The following is a 26,071-nucleotide window of genomic DNA, read 5'->3' on the forward strand; positions in this document are numbered from 1 at the left end:
AATGTTCTGTTCATGACTTTGCATCCCAGAGCATTACATTGACTGGTCATAAAGTAAACAGCCAAAACATAGCCTTGAGCGCTTAACAGATTTTGCTGGATCAGATTACATGTAACGCCTTGGAAAAATACACCAATCTCCAACGAAAGAGTTTTCACCTCCCTGTGTATGGGTTCAAGCAGAGGGAGGCGCCGGGTCCCTGCCCCTTTAAATAGGCCCCGCCCACTCTCGCCATTGATTGGTCACCGGTGGCTATGGGAACCAGTGTCCGCCACTCTATAAAGGCGGCGTGGAGCGGGGATCGCACACTCGCTGGAGCACGGGCTGAGTGTCATTGTAAAGCCGTGTCGCGGACAGATTGATCCACCGATCCCAGACAGACACAGACAACCGGTAATAATCCAGCCGCACACGGCCCAAATGCTGCTCAGAAAGTTTTCCCTCAGAGAGGAAAGTGAGGACTTGCAGATGCTGGAGATCAGAGTCGAGAGTGTGGCGCTGGAGGAGCCCAGCAGGCCCGGCAACATCCGAGGAGCAGGTGAATCGACGTTTCGGGCACAAGCTCCTCCTCGCCTTATGCCCGAAACGTCGATTCTCCTGCTCCTCGGATGTTGCCGGGCCTGAAGTGCTTTTCCAGCGCCACGCTCTCGAATGGGTTCCTGTTGCGGGTTCGGGGTTTTTCATTTGTATGTTTGCGGAATGGTGAAGTGTAAAGGGGGGCAGTAGGTTTGTGGTTCGGGGCAGCAGTCGGTATGGGATTGGGGGGGGGGTCAGGGTGGGAGTGAGACAGAGAAGAGGATGGTTGGAAGTGGCGTTAGTGCTAATCCTCCTCCTCGTTGTGAGGTGCCGGTGTGAAAGTTGGGCGGATGGCCTCAGTGCGCAGGCGCGGTGGGGGGGCGCGTGTGTCAGCTGGTGAGTGCGCAGGTGACGGCAGCGCGTGCTCCGACCGTTAACGGTTACCGCGTTCAAACCCAGCGCGCGGCCGGTCACAGGCGGCAGGGGTCATGGCGTGAGCCCCCTGCAGTGGCAGCGGTGTCCTCGTGACCCTGCGACCTTTTGCTGTAAATCCTGTGTCTTATGATCCTGGCCCAGTAGTTACCTCCTGAAAGAGAAACGCTCCGAAAGGTGTTACTGTACTTTCAAATAAACCTGTTGGACGATAACCTGCGTTGTCACTTTTAATTGAGTGGGAGGAATTACAGGATGATAGTCGATGGATCGAGTTCTGCAGGCATCCAATATTGGGGCCCTTGCTGGTTGTGATGTATCTGATTAGTTTAAACTTGAGTATTCTGCGGGTTGATCAGTAAGCTTGGAGAAAGTTAGGACTGTAGATGCTGGAGATTAGAGTCGAGAGTGTGGTGCTGGAAAAGCACAGCAGGTCAGGCAGAATTCTGGCGAAGGGCTTATGCCTGAAACGTTGATTCTACTCCTCTGATGCTGTCTGACCGGCTGTGCTTTTCCAGCACCACATGTTTTGACTCTAATCAATAAGCTTCTGGGTCTTATAAACAAAAGTGGGTTGTAAGCAGTGAGGAGGATAGTTGATTTGTGTCAAATGGGATTCACTTTGGATTCCGAGTTACAGCACAGAAACAGACCCTTCGGTCCAACTCATTCCATACACGTACCAGCCTCTGCGTGAAAAAGTTGCCTCTTAGGTCTCTTATCTTTCCCCTCTCATCCTAAACCTATGCCCTCTAGTTCTGGACTCCCCCACCCCATGGAAAAGACTTTGTCTATTTATCCTATCCATGCCCCTCTTTCAAGTTTCACAACATCTTTCCAATAGGAAGGCAGTCAGTATTGCATGTAGTATTTGAAAGTGGCCTAACCAATATCCACAACATGACCTCCCAATTCCTATACTCAATACTCTGACCAATAAAGGAAAGCATACCAAACGCTGCCTTCACTATCCTATGTACCTGCAGCTCTACTTTCAAGGAACTATGAACCTGCAGTCAAAGGTGTCTCTGTTCAGCAACCCTCCCTGTCAGTAAGTGTATAAGTCCTACTAAGATTTGATTTTTCCAAAATGCAGCACCATACATTTATCGGAATTAAATCTCATCTGTCACTCCTCAGCCCATTGGCCCTTCTGATCAAGATCCCGTTGTACTGAGGTAACTACTTTAGTGTCTTCTGCAAATTTACTAATCATACCTCCGATGTTCACACCCAAATCGTTTATATAAATAACGAAAAGTAGTGGACCCAGCACCAATCCTTATGAGACTCCACTGGTACAACCCTTCTCCACCCTCTAGCTTCTACCTTTGCACCAGTTCTGTATCCAAATGGCTAGTTCTCCCTGACTGGAGGCAGCACAGGCAACCTAAACAACATGGTGAACTGTAGGACTCTTGGGAAGTACTGGCAATCAGAGGGCCCATGGGTGTGCATGATGACTGGTCTTTTAAAGTAGTGGGACAGGTGGATAAAGTATTACAAAAGCTTATGAGATACTTGCCTTTATTATCCAAGTAGCGAATTTAAGACTGTGGACATTATCCTCAAACTGTGTAAAACATTAGTGTCATAGCAAGAGTATTGTGTGTTCTGGAATCGTTTATAGGAGGAATGTGATAACACTGGAGAGGGTGCAAAGATGGTTCATTCAGATCTTGTCTGGCATGAGTTTTAGTTATGAAGAGATATTGGATAAACAATTTTTTGTAGTGGAAGAGATAGGAGGGATGATTTGAGATGGATGAAATTGAGAAGCATTTTAAAAAAAGCAAAAAGAAACTTTTCCCATTGATGGAGGAATCAATGTCCTCTAACAAAAAGACCGGTGTGTTGATAAAGTAAGGATTTTCCTTTTTTATCATGTGCTGGTAAGTAGTGTGTTTGGTAAATTTTTTTAATTTCATTTATTTATATTTTGATATTTATAGTTGGACTAAGTTTAAGCTTAAGAGCAAATTGGCAGGTGATCCCAGACCCATGTTATGCTCCTCTTGCTCAATGTGGGAGCTCGGGGACGTGGCTGATATCCCTGACTTCTTCACGTGCAGGAAGTGCTGAGGAGGTTGTGGATAGCACATTTAGTGACTTGGTCACGCCGCAGACTAAGATTGCTAAGGGAGAAAGGGAATGGGTGACCAAAAGGCTGAGAGAGAGCAGGAAGGCAGCGCAGGTATCCCATGCGGTCATCTCCCTCCAGAACAGGCATACCATTTTGGATACTATTGGGGGAGACTGTTCACCGTGCTGTAGCTGGCTTTGCTGTACAGCAAGGCAGGAAAGAGTGGAAGGGCTATAGTCATAGGGGATTCAATTTATAACTGGAATAGATAGGAGGTTCTGTGGTCGAAAACGAGACTCCTGAATGGTATGTTGCCTTCCAGGTGCATGAGTCAGGGATGGCTCAGATCAGTTGCAGGACATTCTGAAGGGGGAGGGTGAGCAGCCAGTTGTTGTGGTGCATATAGGCATCAATGATATAGGTAATAAACGGGGTAAGGTCCTACAAGCAGAATTTAGGGAGTTAGGAGCCAAGTTTTAAAAGTAGGACCTCAGAGGTAGTAATGTCAGGATTGCTACCAGTGCCATGTTCAAGTTGAAGTAGAAATGAAAGAATAAGCAGGATGAATGAGTGGCTTGAGAGATGGTGCAGGAAGGAGAGATTCAGATTTTTGGGACATTGGGACCAGTTCTGGGGAGGTGGGACTTTTACAAATCAAGATGGTTGACACCTGGGCAGGACTGAAACCAGTGTCCTGGGAGTGCTTTTGCTAACCCTGTTGGGGAGGGTTTAAACTAATCCGGCAGGGGAATGGGAACCAAATGAGGTGGCTAATGGACAGTAAGGAGGTAATAACTAAAGCCTGTAAGGAACTGGATAAGAAGTTAGCATGACTAATGGGAAGAGTAGGGAGGGAGCAGATGATGAACAGAAAGGGACAGGTGGTCTGAGGTACACGAGGTAAAAACAATGACTACAGATGCTGGAAACCAGATTCTGGATTAGTGGTACTAGAAGAGCACAGCAGTTCAGGCAGCATCCAAGGAGCAGCGAAATCGACGTTTCGGGCAAAAGTCCTTCATCAGGAATAAAGGCAGAGAGCCTGAAGCGTGGAGAGATAAGCTAGAGGAGGGTGGGGGTAGGGAGAAAGTAGCATAGAGTTCAATAGGTGAGTGGGGGAGGGGATGAAGGTGAAAGGTCAGGGAGGAGAGGGTGGAGTGGATAGGTGGAAAAGGAGATAGGCAGGTAGGACAAGTCATGGAGACAGTGCTGTGCTGGAAGTTTGGAACTAGGGTGAGGTGGGGGAAGGGGAAATGAGGGAACTGGTGAAATCCACATTGATGCCCTGGGGTTGAAGTGTTCCAAGGCGGAAGATGAGGCGTTCTTCCTCCAGGCGTCTGGTGGTGAGGGAGCGGCGATGAAGGAGGCCCAGGACCTCCATGTCCTCGGCAGAGTGGGAGGGGGAGTTGAAATGTTGGGCCATGGGGCAGTGTGGTTGATTGGTGCGGGTATCCTGGAGATGTTCCCTAAAGCGCTCTGCTAGGAGGCGCCCAGTCTCCCCAATGTAGAGGAAACCGCATCGGGATCAACGGATACAATAAATGATATTAGAAGATGTGCAGGTAAAACTTTGGATGTGGAAGGCTCTTTTAGGGCTTTGGATAGAGGTGAGGGAGGAGGTGTGGGCGCAGGTTTTACAGTTCCTGCGGTGGCAGTGGAAGGTGCCAGGATGGGAGGGTGGGTTGTAGGGGGGGGGGTGTGGACCTGACCTGGTAGTCACTGAAGGAATGGTCTTTGTGGAAGGTGGAAAGGGGTGGGGAGGGAAATATATCCTTGGAGGTGGCGGAAATGTCAGCGGATGATTTGGTTTATGCGAAGGGTGGAAGGTGAGCACCAGGGGTGTTCTGTCCTTGTTATGGTTGGAGGGGTGGGGTCTGAGGGCGGAGGTGCGGGGTGTGGGCGAGATGAGTTGGAGGGCATCTTTAACCACGTGAGAAGGGAAATTGCGGTCTCTAAAGAAGGAGGCCATCTGATGTGTTCTGTGGTGGAACTGGTCCTCCTGGGAGCAGATACGGCAGAGGGGGAGGAATTGGGAATACGGGATGGCATTTTTGCAAGAGGTAGGGTGGGAAGAGGTGTAATCCAGGTAGCTGTGGGAGTCGGTGGGTTTGTAAAAAATGTCAGTGTCAAGTTGGTCGTCATGAATGGAGATGGAGAGTTCCAGGAAGGGGAGGGAGGTGTCAGAGATGGTCCAGGTAAATTTAAGGTCAGGATGAAATGTGTTGGTGAAGTTGATGAATTGCTCAACTTCCTTGCGGGAGCACGAGGTGGCGCCAATGCAGTCATCAATGTAGCGGAGGAAGAGGTGGGGAGTGGTGCCAGTGTAATTACGGAAGATGGACTGTTCTACATAGCCAACAAAGAGACAGGCATAGCTGGGGCCCATACGTGTGCCCATGGCTACCCCTTTGGTCTGGAGGAAGTGGGAGGATTCGAAGGAGAAATTGTTAAGGGTGAGGACCAGTTCGGCCAAACGAATGAGTATCGGTGAAGGGTACTGTTGGGATGTCTGGAGAGGAAAGAACAGAGGGCTTGGAGGCCCTGGTCATGGCGAATGGAGGTGTAGAGGGATTGGATATCCCTGGTGAAGATGAGGCGTTGGGGGCCGGGGAACCAGAAGTCTTGGAGGAGGTGGAGGGTGTGGGTGGTGTCTCCAACGTATGTGGGGAGTTCCTGGACTGGGGGGGGATAGGACAGTGTCGAGGTAGGTAGAGATGAGTTCAGTGGGGCAGGAGCATGCTGAGACAATGGGTCGGCCAGGGTGATCAGGCTTGTGGATCTTGGGAAGGAGGTAGAACCGGGCAGTGCGGGGTTCCCAGACTGAGGTTGGAAACTGTGGGTGGGAGGTCTCCTGAGGTGATGAGGTTCTGTATGGTCTGGGAGATGATGGTTTGGTGATGGGGGGCGTGGGGTCATGGTCGAGGGGGTAGTAGGAAGAGGTGTCCTCGAGTTGGCGTTTGGCTTCAGCAGTGTAGAGGTCAGTGCGCCAGACTACCACTGCGCCCCCTTTATCCGTTGGCTTGATTGTGAGGTTGGGATTGGAGCAGAGGGATTGGAGGGCTGCGCATTGAGGGTGAGAGGGTTGGGGTGGGGGAGGGGGGTAGACAGGTTGAGACGGTTAATGTCCTGGTGGCAGTTGGAAATGAAGAGGTCGAGGGCAGGTAATAGACCAGCGCAGGGTGTCCAGGTGGATGCAGTGTGTTGGAGGTGGGTGAAGGGGTCCTCGGAAGGTGGGCGGGAATCCTGATTGCGAAAGTAAGCTCGGAGGCGACGGAAGAATTGTTCGACGTCACAGCGCATATTAAATTCATTGATGCATGGACGGAGGGGGATGAAGATGAGTCCTTTGCTGAGGACTGATTGTTCGTCCTCAGTGAGGGGGATTTCTGGAGGGATGGTGAAAACTCGGCAGGGCTGGGATCTGGTGTGGGTGTGGAGCTGGGAGTGGGGGCAGAACCTGTAACTGGAGTGGGTGTGGTGGTGGGGGAATGGGGGTGGAGTCATGAGCAGGGGTAGTGTTCCCCTCGGGGTTCTGGGGGGTGGGGATAGTGACAGTGGGGGGCGTGTCAGCAGAATGCAGGTGAGTGGCACTGGTGGGCGCGGAAGTGGTGATGACCGCGGCAGTAGGGGTGGCGGAAGTCATTGAGCGTGTGGCCCGGTTTTAATGCAAGAATTGTAGTAGGTAAAGCAGGTGAACTTGGGGCTTGGATTAGTACCTGCGAGTATGATATTGCTATTACTGAGACTTGGTTGAGGGAAGGGCATAATTGGCATCTCTCCATTCCAGGATATGGATGCTTCCAGTGGATAGAGATGGGGGTAAAAGTGGAGCAGGAGTTGCATTACTGGACAGCGGATATAGTAGCTGTGCTGAAAGAGGGCACTATGGAGGACTTGAGCAGTGAGGCAATATAGGCAAAGCTCAGAAATAGGAAGGGTGTGGTAACAATGTTGGAGCTGTACTACAGGCCTCCCAACAGCGAGTAGGAGGTAGATTATGGAAAGCTGTAGGAACAACAGGATGGTGATGGGAGATTTTAATTTTCCCAACATTGACTGGGATTCACTTAGTGTTAGAGGTTTAAGGAGTCTCCATGAGGGTTTTATGGAGCAGTATGTAAGTAGTCCAATTTAGGAAGAGGTCACTACTAGCCCTGGTGTTGGGGAATGTGCCCAGCCAGGTGGTTGAAGTTTCACTAGGGCATTACTTTGGGAACTGTGATCGTGATAAGTTTTGAAATACTCATGGGCAAAGACTAGTGGTCTTAAAAATTGCTAAATTGGGGGAAAGGCCAACAATAGCAAAATTTGGCAGGAACTGGGGAATGGTGGAATGCTGTTTGAGGGTAAATTTGATGTCTGGGAGGCTTCTAAAGACAGGTTGGTGAGAGTGCAGGAGAGACATGTCACAGTGAAAATGAGGGATAGAAATGGCAAGATTAAGGAACCATGGGTGACAGATGAAATTGAGACTAGCTAAGAGGAAAAAGGAAGCAGACATAAGGTCTAAGCAACTGAAAATAGATGAAGCTTTGGAAGAATATCAGGAAAGTAGGACCAAACTGAAAAGAGGAATTAAGCGGGCTAACAGGGCTCATGAAATATATTTTGCCAACAGGGTTAAGGAAAATCCCAAAGCCTTTTATTTGTATATAAGGAGCAAGAGGGTGACTAGAGAAAGGATTGGCCTACTCCAGGACAAAGGAGGAAAGCAAGAGAGGAAGTAGCTGGTGCCTTAGTAGATATCTTTGCAGCAAGGTTGAACACTGGTGAGGTCCTGGAGGACTAGAGAATTGCTAATGTTGACCCCTTGTTTAAAAAGGTTAGCAAGGAATATCCAGGTAATTATAGATCTGTGAGCCTGACGTCAGTGATAGGGAAGCTGCTGGAGAAGATACTGAGGGTTAGGATCTATTTACGTTTGGAAGAAAATGGGCGTATCGGTGATTGGCAGCATGGTTTTGTGAAGGGAAGGTCATGTCTTACCAACGCAATAGAATTCTTTTGAGGAGGAGTTGGGGAGTCCAGCACTAGAGGGCATAGGTTTAGGGTGAGAGGGGAAAGATATAAAAGGGACCTAAGGGGCAACTTTTTCACACGGAGGGTGGTACATGTATGGAATGAGCTTCCAGATGATGTGGTGGAGGCTGGTACAATTGCAACATTTTAAGAGGCATTTGGATGAGCATATGAATAGGAAGGGTTTGGAGGGATATGGGCCAGGTGCTGGCAGGTGGGACTAGATTGGGTTGGGATATCTGGTCGGCATGTTTCCATGCTGTACATCTCTATGACTCTAACTGACAAAGTTGATTTGAGGAAGGGCTGTGAATGTCATATATGGACTTCAATAAGGCATTTGATAAGGTTCCCCATGGTAGGCTGATGGAGAAAGTGAAGTCACATGGGGTCCAAGGTGTATGAACTAGATGGATAAAGAACTGGCTGGGCAACAGTAGTGGAAGGGAGTTAATCAAAATGGTGAACTGTGACCAGTGCTGTTCCACAGGCATCCATGCTGGGGTTACTGTTTGTGATATACATCAGTGATCTGGAGGGAAGTATAGGTGGTCTGATTAGCAAGCTTGCAGGTAACTAAGGTTGGTGGAGTGGCAGATAGTGAAGGGGACTGTCAGAGAGTGCAGCAGAATATAGAAAGATTGGAAAGTTGGGCGGGGAAATGGCAGAGGGAGTTCAATCTGGGCGAATATGAGGTGGTACATTTTGGAAGATCAATTCTAGAGTGAGCTATTCGGTAAATGGATAAGCCCTGAGGAAAATTAATGTGCTGAGAGATCTGGTATTAGATCCATTGTACCCTGAAGGTGGCACCATAGGTCAATAGTGGTTAAGAAGATATACAGCATGTTTCCTTCATCAGACAGGGTATTGAGTACAAACGTTGGCAGGTTATTTTATAGTTGCATAGGACTTTGGTTCGGCCACATTTGGGATACTACTTAAGTTTTGGTCACCACATTATCAGAATGATGTGGATGTTTTGGAGAGGGTGCGGAGGAGGTTCAGCAGGATGTTGCCTGGTATAGAGGGTACTAGCTGTGAAAAGGTTGAGTAGATTAGGATTATTTTCATTAGAAAGATGGGCGTTGAGGGGGGACTTGATTGAGATCTACAAAATCGAGGGGTATAGATAGGGTGGATAGCAAGAAGCATTTTCCCAGAGTGGGGGAGCTCAATTACTAAGGGTCATAATTTCAAGGTGAGAGGGGAAAAGTTTAAGGGAGATATGCGTGGAAAGTTCTTTATGCAGAGGGTGATGGATATGTGGAACATGTTGCCAGCGGAGGTGGGCATGATAACATTTTAAGATGTATCCAGACAGATACAGAATAGGCACTGAGCAGAGGGATACAGATCCTTAGAAAATAGACAACAGGTTTAGGTAGAGGATCTGGATTGGCGCAGACTTGAAGGGCTGAATGGCTTGTTTCTGTGCTGTAATTTTTTTGTTCTAAATAGCAGCAAAGTGTAGAAAAACAAGGCAGTGATGCAACACCTCTACAAACTATTGGTCAGTCCACATTATGCAGTAATGTGTTCAGACTGAGCACTTTATTTAAGGAAGCCTGTTAAAGCCCCGGAGAGAGTGCAAAGGAGATTTACTGCAACGAGACCAGGAATGAGGGATTTTAGACACCAGGAAAGATAGGAGAAATTGAGCTTATCTCTGAGTAAAGATTAAAAGGTGACCCTTTTGAGGTGTTCAAAAATTATGATAAATTTTGAGAAGGTAACGAAGAATATTCTGTTTTTAGTTGGTATGTCTAACTAGGATCACAATTTCAAGATTGTCTGCAAGAGAGCTGGGAGTGAGCTGAAGAGGAATGTCTTTACTCAGAATTGTTAGGATTTAAATGCACTGTCGGAGAGCAGTGGAGGCGGATTCCATATGAGGTTTCAAAAGAGATCAGGATATATATTTGTAATGTGAATTTGCATGGGGCTGGAAAATTACACAAGCTGGATAGCTCCTTTTGAGAGACCTAATGGGTTGAATGCCTCCTTCTGTACTGTAGATTCAACAATTCCATTATAAATGCCTTCTGCAATCTTGTGTACAACGTAAAACACCGGTTTTCACCTTTACCTTTTTATAATGTTTTTAATTTCCCTAGATCCTATTCCTATGACTCATGTTACATTATTTGGCCACGTTTCCTGCTTTGTCTCCTCCTTTTCTAGGAGTTACATTAGCTATTTTTCATTCAAAAGCTTCCCTGAATCTGAAGTTTTGGGAAATTAAAACTAACCCATCAACTATTCAACTATCTCTCTAGCTATTACTTTTAACACCCTGGGAACTTGTGAACCCAAGATTCCAACAACTTAGTGTGACTCCTCCAGTTACTGTAATTTTCTTCATCAATCATCCTTTTCAATTCCTGACTTTTCAGCTGTTACTGGGACATTACTTGTATTCCTCTCCAGTGAAATTCAGTGTAAAATGTCTTCACTTCATCTGACATCTTTTTTTTTCCTTCCATTACTGATTCTTCCAACCTTATTTTTCTTGGGACCAATGCTGATTTTAACAGTCTTAAATATATGAAGAAACTTGTCTGTTTTTATATTTTTGGCTAGCTTTCTGTCATACTCTCTATTATACTTTTTGGAATTTTTTTTCTGTGCTTTTAACTTTTGATCCAGTGTGCTGACCTGCTGACTATCATGGAAGATTTTATTTTTGCTATCCTTTGGGTTTTTTTTGTTAACCATGAACCGCAGAATATTCCTTTTTGAATTTTTCTTACTATTACCAACTGATTTGTATTTTCTGGATTATCCCCTTAAACGTTTGCCACTGCAACTTTACTGACTTGTCCTATAACCTAAGTTGCCAGTTCATTTTGCTAACTCTGCTTTTATTTCCGAATTCAGAATTCTACTCTTGGACCCACTCTTCTCTCTCTCAAACTGCACGTAAAGTTTAATGCTATTATAGTCACTAATACATAGGGGTACTTTCACTTAAGTCTTTAATTCTGGCAGCATCTATGAGCAGAAAACTCAGTGTTTCTATTCTGGGGTTCTGATGCTGTTTGCAGGTGTGACCAGAACTGCTGAGTTTCATCCGTAATTTATTTTTGTTTTTGAATCTCCAGCATCTACAGCTCTTTGGATTGTTTTAAATGAATCTTATTCATCAAAACCAGGTCTAGTATAGCCTGACATAACATGCTGATCTAAGAAATTGTCCCTGATAGCATTCAACAAATTCCTGGTCCAGCCAACTTATTCTCATTTTATTTTTAATTTCCATTGTACATGTAGATTAAAATCCCCATGAAAATTGTAGCACTTCTTTGACAAGCTCCCATTTGTTTTTTAATTCCCCTATCTCATTTGCAGTCACATCCTCATGTACCTACCCACTGACCATATCAGAATGCCCTACCCTAAGACATGTGACTGCATCCTCCTACAAAGAATGCATGTAACTTCCTGCCTCTCCTGATGAAGCAATAAATGTAGTTCTGTCTCCAGCTCAGAATCTTAGTTGAAGCTGCTTGAACTTCAAGCACTTGAAGACATGTTTACAGGTTAAAAACCAGCTGTTGTGAATTATTGGTATATAAATCTACTAATTAAAATACCAATCCCTTTATTAACTCTTCCTCTATGTATGAATATATGCATGGGGAGATGTGGAAATGGGTATGAAGGACAGACAGGAAGTCTGAGGGTGCTGTTTTATATCCTGAAATGATTGTTGTGCTGGTCAGAATGCTGTTCCCTGTTTTTTTTAAAATATTCTTCAGCTGGTTTGCAAGAAGCACAACTTGACTGGTTCACTTATAAAAGATCTTTGACTTATAAATTTAAAAGTCAGAGTTGGCATCAACAGTTTTTTAAAAATAGAAAAACTGGTTTTCTTCAGGCTTAGTGGCTTTTAATAGAGGGAATGTAGAGATCTGATTACTTTTCTGCATTCTGTTCACAGTCCTAAGCTGTTATAGAACCATAGTCTTGGAGTCATACAGCATGGAAACTGACCCTTCAGCCCAACCAGTCCATGCTGGCTATAATCCCAAATTAAACTAGTCCCACTTGCCTGTGCTTGGCCCATATCCCTCTCAATTCTACTTATTTGTGCACTTATCTAAACATCTCTTAAACATTGCAACTGTACCCACATCCATCGTTTCCTCTGCAAGTTCATTTTGCACACACCACTTTATGTATTTTTTTAAATTGTCCCTCGTGTCCCTTTTTAAAATCTTTCTCCTATCCCTCTCCTTATATGTCTGCTCAGCTATCTGAGAGGCAACTATGTAGTTGTTTGCAAGCAGAAAGTCTTTGATGTGTGAACTGGTAATGACAGCTATTTGTTGCCAGTTGGATCTCCATCTGCACGCAACCCTTTAACTCCAGTTTGTTTCAAACGCATTTTAACCTGGTGCTTGAATAAGCAGCTGTTTAATGGCATTTTTAATAGGGAGGGGTTAGTTCAGTTGGCTGGAGAGCTGGTTTGTCATTGTAATACCAACAGCTTGGGTTCAATTCCCACACTGGCTGAGGTTATCTTGGAGGGCTTTTCCTTCTCAGTCTCTCCTTCCTGAGGCATGGTGACCCACAGTTTTTAGACCACTGTCAGTCTTCACTCATTAAAGAGCAGCTTTGTGATCTGGTAGAACTCTATCTTCACCTTACTATGTGTGACTGGTTACCTGATTTGTAGGGCAAGTCTAATTTTGTCTCCTTAAGTTTGAGTCTCTTGATTGCAAGGGCTGATATCTTGCATGCTTGATTGAGCCCAGGATTTGAATTAAATGCTTGTTTGAAAACCAGCATAGTCTGTGTCCTCTGTTTTAGGACGGCACTGTCTAGATTCCTATTTTGCCAGACTTAACTTGTATGTGACTACTTTTTGGATCTGTCTATTAACTTAGAGGAGCTAAGCCAGGATAAACATTTAAACTGAGTCTGGGGTTTGGTCACATGTGCCATTTCTTTTTGACTTTGTTTTTATCTCTCCTTTCCTCACAGGTTATTTCACATACCTGTCTTTTTTAAGGTCCACCTCACTGTAGTTCATGATGGCTGAAAAGTTTACAATTGAGAGCCCAGATGTGACCTACACTAAGGATTGCATTGAGGCAATATATTCCTACCAGACTACACAGGTCTATGAAGAGAATGGATCGCTTAAGGTAAGGTGTCTGCTGTCTAATTTCTGTTGAATTAAATGTCAGAAAGGTAAGCAGCATGCAGTGTGGGTGTGTTTACAGGTTACTGTAATCAGTCAGTTTATTCTGATGCTGAGTGCCAGTAGTGTCAAGAGCTATTAAGTGCCAGTTCTATCTCAGTGAGAATAGATGCAGTAACAACTTATGAACAAAGTGGGTCTTTATGAAACTTGAATATAAATGTGATTAAATAATGAAATCTCCACTTAAGGTGCAATTATTTCTTTCCATCTAATAAAATTGGACCACTTGTTGTCTTGTGTGTGTATATGTTGCCTGTTTTGTTTTTTCTTGTTCTTCCATTCCACTCTCATCCAAATGAAAATGTTCCCAGCCTCAGAGTTTTGGGTAACATCTTTTTATACAATCCCTGCTTTTTCCATCTTTTTTTATGTAAATCTGAAATCTGCCCATTAGCCTCTCTTGTCCTTTCCTTACTTACAACTTATGCTGTGCAGGATGTTGCTGGTGGTCTTGCTATGGGATTAAGCAGCAGGAATTAAATATGAGGCATTTTATGTATTTTTCCTAACAAAGAAAGAAACCAGGGGGTCCCAGCTTCAGTTTTTTTGTACCTGGTTGATCTGGTAATGAGCGCATTGAATTGGTATTTGCTGACTTGGGTTAAAGGAAAGTGAAATTAGTAATGTTTCCCATTCCTGACTATGTCCAGCGAACTTCTGATTGGATGCTGGCTGAAAGTGGAATGAAGCTCTGAATATTCCAACTGCTTATGTATATAGTTTGAGCACTTCAACATCCTCACGTAGGTGAGGTATTGTGCCCCATTTGAAATTGGACAAAATTTACAATTTAAAACCTTATACATTTGGGGGAATTTATTGAATTAATACTCTTAAACTGTTTTATTTTGTTGTTTGCTATATAGGAAAAGAGGGCTGAGAAAAACCCAGCTGTTAGATGAGGTGCAAGGGCTATATTGTAAAACATTACTACATTGATGTCAGACTAGTTTGTTTGTTTGTTTTTGTTTATATATAGCACCTTTTAAACTAAAACCAGACCAAGAATACATCATGATGGATGTGATGTGGATATTATCTGTTTATCTCTTGATATCACTGACAATGCTGATATTAATTTGAGGATCAGATACACTTTTCTTTTTCAGTGTGATCCTGGTGATCTCAAGTGGAAGAATTGTCTGGAAATCTTCTGTTACTGTGGGTAGAGATTTGAATTTGCAGCATGCTGTTTTGGAGCCGAATCATAAAATTCCACAGCATAGGAGGCAGCGATTCGACACATCGTACCTTTGCCTGCTTTTTGAAAGGACCATCCAAATGGTGCCCCCTTCCTTTATGCTCCAGTTCTTTCCTCCTTGCCCTGCAGTGCTCTCACTTCTAGACTATCTACAGAAATGGTTTATGGCTACACTTTGTAAGATTCCTGATCTACTCCGTCATAGATTTTAAATAAACCCCGATTGTGAATATGGGTGGGAAGATGTAGAAAAATTGCTTTCCCTTAACTGGGAAAAGTATGGCATTGTGGGTAAGAAAAGTAGTGCAGGCTGTTTAAAATTCAAACCCACTGCCTGATATCTCAGATTTTGAGTTATCTGTAAACAGATCTACATATCTCCACTGGTTTCAAATTACACAGTCAATTCTTTTGAAGAGGAATATTTGACCATACAATTGTCCATTACCCTTTTACCTATGGTATGAGCCAAGCTTTCCAACCCATGTGACTGTCCACTGAAATGTTAGTATTACAGATAAATCTAATTTGAGTCACTGTGGCAACATGCCACATGTAAGGTGTGGTGTGAACCTATGGATAGCAATGTCAGGGACTCCAACTTTCTTTCCATCTTCTAGCCAACTGAGGATCTCTCCTGCTCTTACTATCTGCCATTTGTGTACATGACAAAGGCCTGATGGTTGATCAGCTTGTTCAGCAGCTTTATGAAAATACCTTCCTTGATTATCAGACCTTGGGTGGTTAGATTCTAACCTGAAGCTTCTGACTTAGGCAGGGATGCTCCTCACTGCTTTAAAAGCCCTCCAGTCTGTTGGAATTGTTCGTACTTGGCAATAATGGAGAGTAGAGTTTATTTGCAACTTTTAACTACACCAAATCAACAATATAATGCATAATGTGATAGTTTGAACTAGCCTGCAAATAGTTGATTGCAATTTGAAATTTTTTAAACAATTTTCATGTTTCTAGTCTAGAGTCCTTCCATTGGTATGTATAACTATGCACTGGCAAAACTGGGAAATAAATGTCCAAACACTGCTATTCACATCAGGTCAACCTTAAAGAATACTTAAGATCAAAACAGTTTTTATCCCTTTAACCAGTCATCCACCTAGTACAGTCTTGATGTATTTTATTTTTGTTTTATAGCTTTAATATGTCGATAGTCTGTTTAAAGTGTAACCCTTAGTGTGTTACTGGACATTTGCAGACTGGATTTATTTTGATCCTTCAGATAAGAGGAAATGGAGTATGTAATTACTTTTCTCGGAAGTGGCAGGATTGTTTCCTCCCAAAACAAAGCCAATCTCACCTTTTCTGCTTTTCTATGTTGTCTTCCCCATGTGGATGCCTTGGATCATTGTTTTACTTTAAATTTGCATGTATTCTCTTATTTGAAGGTACAAAGATGATTTTTTGCAGTACTTAGAGCTACTGAATTCTGCTTACTCTGTAAGCATTCCATTAAACACAATCTATTCTTGTTGATTTTTAAAAATATTTTGGAACCATCCCATATAGGAAATGGTCAGCAGTGAAAAGCCACTTGGAGCAGCTTGGCTGTTTTTACGCCAGTGTTTTCTTTTCAAAATGATTCTGCAAACCCATTGATGGTTCAGTGTTCTGATTTCCTGTTGCTTATGCCTGGTTTTAACTTATTAAGCACCTGTTGTGGTTAATGCTGCTTGTGACATTTCTAGGTAAAATAAAGCAATTCGATCCCGAACGTTAAGGTGACAGGATCATAAACCCGTGTCTGACTATGTTATGATAGCAATGGGTGAGATTTTTTCTGCAATATTTCTAGTTTTTAAGCATTATTAGGGAGGCCTTCAATGGAAGTGGTCTTTCAGATGAATATACACTTGTTTTTTTTTTTTTTTGGAGCAGTATTATTCAATTACATTCACCTTCTCCATTCAAAGTGTGCAGCGTGGGTGATGCTAGAGGGACATGGGCAGGAGCTTAATTTATAAAGTTGAACTTTGTTCTTTGTGCATGTGTATCAAGTTAGCTGGGATTGTTATGGATGGTTCTGCCACAACCCCACTGAACCCCAAAATCCCCAAAGGTGTGCAATGGTTATGATTATTCACTCCCACAATGTGGGTGAGAGTAATGGAATTTTTTTGTACCATTAACATGCCTTCGGTGTAATGTTGTTTGGATTTCCCTTCCTCTTCACTTTTTTTGTTAACAATGCCCATGGGTTTGTTGTACCTTCAATGGTATTGGCAATATTTTTCAACCAAAGTTGCATTTGCATTCTTGCTCAACTGAGCAGATAGTGGAAGGAGCTTGCACATAGTTGTTGTATCAACTTTGTTGAACCTTCCTTTGAGTTAAACTGTCCCCAGGAGGAGCAAAAGCTAACTGAATTTCAACCCAAGGTCAGTTAGCAAACTGCTTCTTCCCCTGGTGATGCCTTAAGGTAAATGATGGTTCAAGATTTGTTTTATTTTTTGATTTCTGTTTTTGTTGGGCTGTAACTAGGTGAAACCACACTCTACGAGATTTATCTTCCGCACAGAGACAAAGGTACCGAAACTTGGCGTAATGCTGGTCGGATGGGGTGGTAACAATGGAACAACTGTTACTGCAGCAGTTCTGGCCAACAAATTGGGATTTTCTTGGATGACCAAAACAGGAGAAAAGGTTGGTTGCTGCTTATACCATGAAATCTTTTCTGCTTATTTCTCCAAGAAAGTAGGTATACTTTGGGATAATGGACAAAATTTTATAGATTGATATGTTTTTTAATTGTGTAGAACTCCTGAGATATAGAACAGCACAGGAACAGGCACTCCAACCTACAATGTCTGAACTGACCATATCATTCTAAACTAATTCCATCTGCCCTACATGTTTTTGTCTATCTAAATACGTCTTAAATGTGCGTGCGTGTGTCCGTCCGTCCGGGATTGTCCGACCTCTGCATGTAGCTAATACACGCCATCCCAGGCTACCCACGTCTGTATCCAACCCATCTCTGTTTGTTACAAGACGTCCCAGCACGGATCCTTGTGGAATGCCACTGGCCTTGGACCTCTAGTCAGAAGACTACCCCTCCACAACTATCGTATCCAGCATGCCAACGCACCATGGATCCCAAAATACAGTGGCTGCTGGCAAACAAGTATTAGAAAAACTCAGGCCTGGCAGCATCTGTGGAGACAAAGCAGAGTTAATGTTTAGTGTGCAGTGACCTTTCAAAATGTTTTCCAGCATTTCTGAATTCCAATGATTTTGCACCATGGATTCCAAGTGATTTAATCTTCTGGACCAGTCTACCATGAGCAACCTTGTCCCATGCTTTACTCAAGTCCATGTAGACAACATCCACTGCCCAACCCTCATCAATAGTCTTTATCACTTTGTCGTCTTAATTCCGTTGGCCTCGGATATGTCATGGTCCCTTTTTAGCACTCCTAATTCCTTGTTTAAGTTTTTTCCTACTTTTATGTTTCGCAAGGGATTCCTATTTCTTTTTCTATCTCTTGTCATCCAGGGGTCCCAAATATTGCCATCCTTCTCTTTTATCCTCACAAGAACATGCTGTCGTAATCATTCTGATCAGCTGGCCCTTGAAAGCCCCCCATGGAATATAGACACTAAACTCTGCACATACTTAAGGCAGAGAAACACAGTTTTTGATTTCTAAGGGAATTGTGGACCGGTAAATTAGGTTAAAGTAAAAAAATTGAATGTATTGAATGGCAGAGCGAGGTCAAGGGTTATACAGTGTTCATCTGCATTATTTCTTCTTGTACTGCTTGCCCACCTTGTGTAATATTCTGCCAACGCTCCAGAGGGCCACTTGGATGATTTACTGTTGAGCTGGTGGATTCAATGGGCTGATCGGCTTACCCTTGTTTCTTGTATTGAATTGAAAATCATGTGACTAACAATACATAGTAGCATAATGTATAAAATTCAGTAGCATCTCAATGTGCTTGATGTAATTTCCTCTTTTTGTTTCTATTCTGTTTTGTCTTCATGCCTGCCCTCTCAATATGTAGGTTGCTAATTACTATGGATCCTTGTTTCAAGCCTCCACTGTGTGCCTCGGGACAGGTCCTGCTGGTGATGTTTATGTGCCCTTCAAGGATCTACTGCCCACAGTCAGTCCAAATGATATTGTGTTTGATGGTAGGTATCATGCTTGCTGTAAAACTGCATTATCAGCATCGCTGGAGCTGCTGGGAGTTTTGGGGGGGTGAGAGGAGAAATTTTGTCAGATGCGAAAACTGGTAACCTAGTTTTAAAATAAAGTAGAATAGGGCTCCCTGAAGTGGGTGTCAGGAACCCCAAGTGAATCTGAGCTCTGAGGTAGCCGTGACCACATGGAAGTTTGACCAAGTTACAATAACTAATTTCTGACACAGGTTCAGTGGACTTGAACTCTTAACTGTTTTTCCCTTTCCACAGATGCAGCCAGACCTGCTGTATTTCTGTAGCACCGTTTTTGTTTCCAATTTTCCGGCATTCATAATTCCAGTTCTTTGAACAACTGTGCTTCTGTTTGAGCCAGCTCACATTCATGTGCTCTCTTGCACTCACTCGCACATGGGCATGTGTATGTTTGCCTGTGATCATAGTGGAGGGAAATGGTCTGCGGAACAATGAACCAGAACAAAAATGTACCTACGGTTTTCTCCAACCAGAAGTCTCTTATACTGATCTGGATGCTGCTGTATGGGTGTATCGCTATCTAACAGACATATTTAGCTCACTGCAAATATTTGTACTATATTGACGTGCTATGCATTAGTAATCCATATCACTTTCTTTGCCAAATGCTATATGCCTGTCTAAATCTGGTCTTTGGGCTGAACAAATATTTTTACATTTGTGTTGAGAATTATTCAGCACTGAGTAAATACTTTTAGTGGTCCTCTGACCAGAAGTCTCACCTACATAGGGACATAGACAACCACATAAGATCATGTTTAAGTGGACTGATGCAAAATGGTTAAAATTAGTGCAGGACATTCTTGTGCAAGCCTGGCAAGCATTTGTATTCCTATCAGCATCACCAGACAGTATATTGTCTAAATACTCACATTGTGTGCAAATTGACTGTTGAATTTGACTCTGACAACATTTTCAGACGCAATTCCTAGGCTGTAGTGCTGAGAATGTGAAAACAGCTCCGTATCTGCAACCTTTACTTTTTTTTTTTGTCCTTGACTAATTTTGGAATTAAATTGAGATTTGTTTTTCAAGGCTGGGATATCTCCTCCATGAATCTCTCTGACGCAATGGTGCGAGCTCAGGTCCTTGATTGGTCACTTCAGGAACAGCTAAAGCCTCATATGAAGAAGTTCCATCCTCGGCCTTCTGTTTACATTCCAGAATTCATTGCAGCTAATCAGGAGGACCGAGTGGATAATGTAATTAAAGGTTCCAAAAAGGAACAGGTACAGTTTTATAATTGAGTCAAAAGATTTAAATCGTTTGAGTGTTTCTATTCTGGGCATTTAGTAGAATAAGGAGGTCATTTACCATGCAGACTGGATCTGTTTAAAATGCATTTTTCTCTTGAAGGTGCTCCCTGACAGAGGTGATGCAGGCTATTGTGGGTGGGTGTATGTAGGTGTGGAAACTTTGATTTGTGTGTTGCTCTGCAGTCAACCTGACTTCAGAAAGTATACTTGATCGACACCCTAGGAGCAGACCACTTTTCTTGAGGGAGGGGCTTTTTAAGAATTTTTGTTAACAAAGATTTTGGTAATATAAATTTTGTTTGAATAGTTTTGTTTCTCTTTGTAGGTTGAGCAAATTAGAAAGGACATCCGGGACTTCAAAGCAAAGAGTGGAGTTGATAAAGTGATTGTATTGTGGACAGCAAATACTGAGCGTTTTTGTGATGTCCTACCTGGTATAAATGACACAGCAGAAAATATCTTGAAAACAATTGAGGTGATGTGCCATATCCTTGAAACAATTTGTCAAATATGTGCTCTCCCAACAAATGATATACTCCAAATTTTGACCATCTTGCCACCTAGCTGGTAATGTACTGTGAAAGACTAATTTGTAACAGATCATTTAGTTTAACTTTCTTGTCCTATCCTATTGCAGTTTGGTAGGGAGATATCACCTTCATCCATGTTTGCTGTGGCTAGCATTATGGAAGGTTGTGCCTACATCAATGGATCTCCACAGAACACTTTTGTGCCAGGCATAGTTGACCTTGCTATTAAACATAAAGTGTTTATTGGTGGTGATGACTTCAAATCTGGTCAGACGAAGATGAAATCTGTGCTAGTAGATTTCCTAGTCAGCGCTGGTCTGAAGGTGAGAAACTTAAGTTTGTCACATCTATGGAATCATTTGTACTCATTCTGAATGTATTAAATCTGATCTCTAATTTGAATTGACTGGTCTTGAGTAGGCAGAACTTTGTACTCTTGGAATTAAACTATTGTCTTTGCCCAGCCTGGAGAGATTGGTAAATGTTTAGTGAAAGTAGGATATGACATGGTCTGTCCATTATTGTGACAATACATTGTGAAAGCAGGCAATTAATTTAATGTTGGTGCCTAGTGATAACTTCTAAAATTCTGGAATCTTAGCTGCTGAAAATAAATTCTCAGCCTTGATTATTGAAGAACATTAAAACTAAATCTTGCATCTTGGTATCATTAAAACTATATTTTATAGTTTGTCATTACAGCAGCATTAATGGTTTCAGGATTTTCTGATTTATAGTTCTGGGTTGAAGTGGAATTATTTTAAGACCATTGGGAGTTTGAAGTTTCATTTAATGGTCCAATTATTTCATCTGCACAGAGGCCCTTTTTGATTTAGTGCCTAATATGTAGTTTCTGTAAATAACTATGACAGATTGCTTGAAATAGTATGTTGCTTGCTAGTTTCTTGACTTATTTGCTTGCTAGTTTATGCTGTGCCAATTGCAACAATTGATTTGTAGAGGAAAATGTCCCAAGAAAGAATTTCATGTTATTGAGGAGTTGAGATTTAAAGGCTGACTGGTTAACTTGAAAGGACTAAGTAATAGTGCTCTATATTTTTCTTCCCTCCTTGCAGACAGTCTCAATTGTCAGTTACAATCATCTGGGCAACAACGATGGGAAGAATCTGTCCGCACCAGAGCAGTTCCGATCAAAGGAGATCTCAAAGAGTAGTGTAGTGGATGACATGGTTCACTCTAATCCCATTTTATACAAACCATCTGAGAAACCAGATCATTGTGTAAGTACTTGGGAGAGGGGGCTCCCCTTGCAAATTTATACCAAGTCAGACCTGAATAATGTGTACATATCGGTGTATTTATACAGCTGGGTTGAAAAGTTTGCAAACCTTGTATAATCTTTTTATATCCTAATTCATATTTCAGAAGTTTTAAAATCCTAATTCATGTTTCCACTTGATATTTTGTGTATTGTCCCTGTTGTTTTGTAATGACTATTGTGATCTTGTTTGTGTTCTCCAAACATGGCTATTATATCGTAGTTGGGCTTTTCACAGTCCAGGATCATGCTGATATTTGTAATTGGATCTGCACGTGATTTCGGGAAGAAATGGCAACATTTCAAACAATCTTCAGTGAAGCTGCTTGAGGACTGTTTCAGATCTATTGATGCTCAGCTTAGATGAAACTCCTTGTGTATATTTTTATCTAGCTGTAAGATAATCAGAAATTCATTGAGAAGCATGAAACTCAATAAAGTGAGAGGTCATAAATGTAGATTCATTTGGTATGATGGAGAATTTACAAATGCTTCAAATCATACATTGAATACAAAGCATATCTTTTGTGGGGAATGGCTTTGAAGGTAATAGTCACCAAAATATGCAACAGAAAATTCTGGAAAACTCTGGAATTCTGCTTTGGGATGTTGGAAGCAAAATTGATACACTTGCGAAGATGAATATTTTTGAGGATTACAATAGAGTTGGTTGTGGTGCAGCATCAATACCAGCATCCTGATCAGGGTTATATCGCCTAATTTTTGTGCTGGCTATCCTATATTCACTAGATTAGCATAGTAAGCAGCTCGAAGAATTGAAGTGTGCTAAGGTGTCTCTTCTACTGATCTACTTTGATTTTTTGCTTGTTTTAGGTTGTAATTAAGTATGTTCCATATGTTGGAGATAGTAAGCGTGCGATGGATGAGTATACATCAGAAATTATGATGGGTGGCACTAATACCATTGTCCTCCATAACACTTGTGAGGTATGTGCCAAATTTCAATTCCCTATTGGTAAATATTAAGGTATTTTAGGAGTGAGTTTGGAGAAGGATTGCGTGAACATTAAGGAGATGGGTAAGAGTGAATGAGAAGTATTTGTAATATTTTTCATAATGCTGAAATACTGAGTTTCATTTGTTGCTTGATCTTTTTTAAACTTTATGTAATATGTCGACAATGCAGCATTATACTTTGAGTAGCAAAATGTCCTGAATAAAAATACATGAGACAAAGAGCAAGGAACAGAGCATCAAATTGAATCACAGGAGGTCAGATGGCCCACTTCCAATTTGCTATTCAGCTGTTGCAGTATATGCTAATCCTACATTCTTGCTCACTACTCATTTTACTGTTGGGAGTGAGAGGGGTAGAGAAGTAGCTTGCATCATTACTGAAAAGAAAATACTGTTAGTTTAGCATTTTAGGTTTCTTTCAAAACATTTTTTTTCCCCCTGTAGCCTGTTTTAAAGTTTGTTTTTGTAACATTGTCGACTGTTTTTGCCCCCTGAAACTCATGCTACACTAATTTGATCAGTATTTTAATTAATACACTCATTGCATTTTATATGCAATCCAGGCCTTTAAGGCATTTTCAGTGCCAGTCCAATATCTGTAGTTTTGCTCATCTGAATATTTAATATTCAAATTAGGCTGTGTCTGCTGACACCCACAGCTGTGCATGCATGCTAATCTGGAAACACTCCTGCACGCGACTTCATTTGGGATCCATTTTTTGGGTAGGATTGTGGGAAGAGGAAAAAGGAGGAAAGTGAGGACTTGTTTCCCTGTCTCTATCCAAATCACTGTGCGTGTGAGAATTTGTGGCACATAATGCACATGCACTGGTGTGAGTAAAGGTAGCCATTAAATTATAGGCCCCCTCTGCTTTTTTCCCAATTTGTCTTGCATTAATTATATATTGTTTTAATCCAGAAAGCAGTTTTTTTGCTTTCTACACATAGACTGTCCTCTTCCTGTGACTACAGTACATTTTTTGTTTAATAGATGCATATTACTAATTAATATGATATCCATTGTACCTTCTGGGTTATTGTTATATTTTAGTCTTTCCCTTCAAACATTTCAGGTGAAGTGGAGTTTCCTTTGTCACTGTTTTTGAATTCACTAATTTCTGTTATTCTCTGAAGCCTAGTCTACAAGGTCATTATTAATCTTCCTTTTTAATTGAGTTTTCAGTGCAATTTTAGTTAGCATAGATATCAAGGGTTGAATGGCCTACTCCTGCACCTATTTTCTATCTTTCTCCAGACACCTGCAGTATTCAGGAATGTGGAATGTGTTCAATGATACTTCTAATTGCCTAATTCCAGTTCTGACTTGACTTTGTGTCTGAAGTAAAAGACTCCTCTTTCTGGTCCTGTTTTCTGCTTTTCCTTTAGTTGTGGAAAATTTGCTAATACAGACCCTATACATGACTTGAGTTAGATGTGAATGATTCTAGGACATATGTATTGGACAGATTATACATATAATTCTGGCAATGGGTGACTGGACTCAGAAGGTTAATTCTGTTTCTCCCTCAACAGATGCTGCTAAACCTGTTGAGTTTCTCCAGCAGATTTTATTTGTTTCAAATTTCAGTTTCACGTTTTTATACAGATCCATGATTTATAGTATTTTTATCTTAGTGGTTTTTTTGTTTCTTCTTCTGATTTGAATATCTACTAAAAAAATTTTTGTTCAAACATTTATTCTTTTAGGATTCCTTGCTGGCTAGTCCACTTATTCTAGACCTTGTGATCCTGACTGAGCTGTGCCAAAGGATAACATTCAAAACAGAATTGGATCTAGAATTCCAAACATTCCACAGTGTTCTCTCCATCCTCAGCTACCTCTGCAAAGCTCCATTGGTTCCAGATGGAAGTCCTATCGTTAACTCTCTTTTCAGACAAAGGGCTTGCATTGAAAACATTCTGAGGTATGCACTGTACTACTCCAGTAAAGCTTAGAAGGATAGTAATTGACAGGATTGAAAAAAATTGAGTGGTGAATTTAGGATGCAAAGGTAATCTGTTGCTTGCATTTTCTTCGAGGCAAACAAAGCAAGCATTTCAATTAATTAATGGCTGTATCAAATGATTGATGCTTTGCTCAGTGTTGGGTTTGAACATATAGAGGTCAGTGTCTCTATGTACATTGTGTTCAATCTGTAGGTGACTCTGAGGAGAGTCATCTAAATTGACTCGTCACCAATAACTGGTTTTGTTTTTGTTTTGTTTAGGGCTTGTTTGGCCCTTCCTCCTCAGAACCATATGTTACTGGAACACAAGATGCAAAGGAGCTTTATGACTACCAGGATGACTGACCATTATGTAGCTCAACCTATACCTCACATAAATGAGAAACTCCAGAATATCCTCAAAAACAATCATATTTTAAATGGTCACACCAATGGATATGTTAACTAAATTTTCAAAGTTATTACTCAGTGCAGATATTGGTGTAGCAATATAGTTGAAACTGTCAAGGTTATTCTTTTGAATTTTGATCTCTAAGCTATTCTGAATATGAATATTCTTGTTTAATCTATCAAACACTATTGAAAGTTTGTTGCACTGCCCTTGTTTGTTACCTATAACATTGATGCTAACTATCAACTGTTGCAAAGCTAGATATCAAACGGTCCAGAATGGTTTAAGTACCTTTTTTGCTTTGGAAGTATTGATAACTTTGTTAGTAGTAAGTGGGAAGCCTACTGCCTAAATTTTTGAGTTATAAGCAGATGCTGTAAGTTAAAAATAAAACTTTTTTGATCTTGGTGTCCATTTTGCTTTTGTTTTGCTGTTTTTTGTTGTTGTGCAGAGTTGCAATTGTAAGTGGATGTTCTGAGAACAAGCACTTGACAGTTTCTCCACAGTTCCTCACTGTTAAGAACATAGGAATATAAGAACTAGGAGTAGGCCCTCTGGGCCTTCAAGCCTGCTCTGCTATTCAATAAGATCATGGCAGATCTTTTCATGGACTCAGCTCCACTTACCTACCATCTCACTTTATCCTTTAATTCCTTTATTGAACAAAAAAAAACTATCTTAGCTTTAAAAATTTTTAAAGTAGCATCAACTACTTCACTGGGCAGAGAATTCCATAGATTTACAATCCTTTGGGTGAAGTTTGTTTCTTCTCAATTCAGTCCTAAACCCACCTAGACTGAACAAAACACATTTTGATTTCTTTACATGCAGCCTAATCTCCTCCTCCTCACCCGTTTTTTGAAAAAAAAAATAGTATTTGCATTTCTTTTTTTTAGAAAATGCAAGTTCTGAGTTTTTCATTGTGCTTTCCAAAGCATTGTACATCAATTTGAATGCTGTTGCCATTGGTGGAGAAAAATTAGGGTAAACAATTTTTGCAACATTTTTTTCAT

General features: G+C 41.8%; 1 protein-coding gene across 3 annotated transcripts; it reads left to right on the forward strand.

Annotated features, from left to right (window-relative positions):
- The first annotated feature begins 283 nt into the window (after positions 1–283).
- On the forward strand, positions 284–25,472 carry LOC122565493 (inositol-3-phosphate synthase 1-A-like). 3 transcript variants are annotated; one of them, XM_043721521.2, is made up of 11 exons: positions 284–393; positions 13,040–13,203; positions 16,960–17,121; positions 18,486–18,615; positions 19,693–19,886; positions 20,239–20,388; positions 20,551–20,766; positions 21,520–21,684; positions 22,557–22,670; positions 24,408–24,625; positions 24,929–25,472. In XM_043721521.2, the coding sequence occupies exons 2-11, from the start codon at positions 13,087–13,089 to the stop codon at positions 25,113–25,115; spliced, it is 1,653 nt and encodes a 550-aa protein (XP_043577456.1). In that variant the 5' UTR covers positions 284–393; positions 13,040–13,086; the 3' UTR covers positions 25,116–25,472. The 3 variants fall into 3 exon arrangements, with proteins under 3 accessions (XP_043577456.1, XP_043577458.1, XP_087832005.1); XM_043721523.2 differs by lacking the exon at positions 284–393 and having other exon boundaries at positions 13,070–13,203; positions 16,167–17,121; XM_087975879.1 differs by lacking the exons at positions 284–393; positions 13,040–13,203 and adding an exon at positions 13,242–16,246.
- The last annotated feature ends 599 nt before the right edge of the window (positions 25,473–26,071 follow it).

This window comes from Chiloscyllium plagiosum, unplaced genomic scaffold, assembly GCF_037043375.1.
Source record: "Chiloscyllium plagiosum isolate Xiang-an unplaced genomic scaffold, Cpla_swu_hap1 HiC_scaffold_28, whole genome shotgun sequence".
In the NCBI taxonomy this organism is placed as follows: Eukaryota; Metazoa; Chordata; class Chondrichthyes; order Orectolobiformes; family Hemiscylliidae; genus Chiloscyllium; species Chiloscyllium plagiosum.

Bases quoted from the DNA above. Each gene is read 5' to 3' on its own strand.
- LOC122565493 (XM_043721521.2), top strand. From the start codon at position 13,087: ATGATGGCTGAAAAGTTTACAATTGAGAGCCCAGATGTGACCTACACT. The intron at 13,204-16,959 runs GTAAGGTGTCTG...GGCTGTAACTAG, and splicing joins AAGAGAATGGATCGCTTAAG to GTGAAACCACACTCTACGAG. The intron at 19,887-20,238 runs GTACAGTTTTAT...TTCTCTTTGTAG, and splicing joins AAGGTTCCAAAAAGGAACAG to GTTGAGCAAATTAGAAAGGA.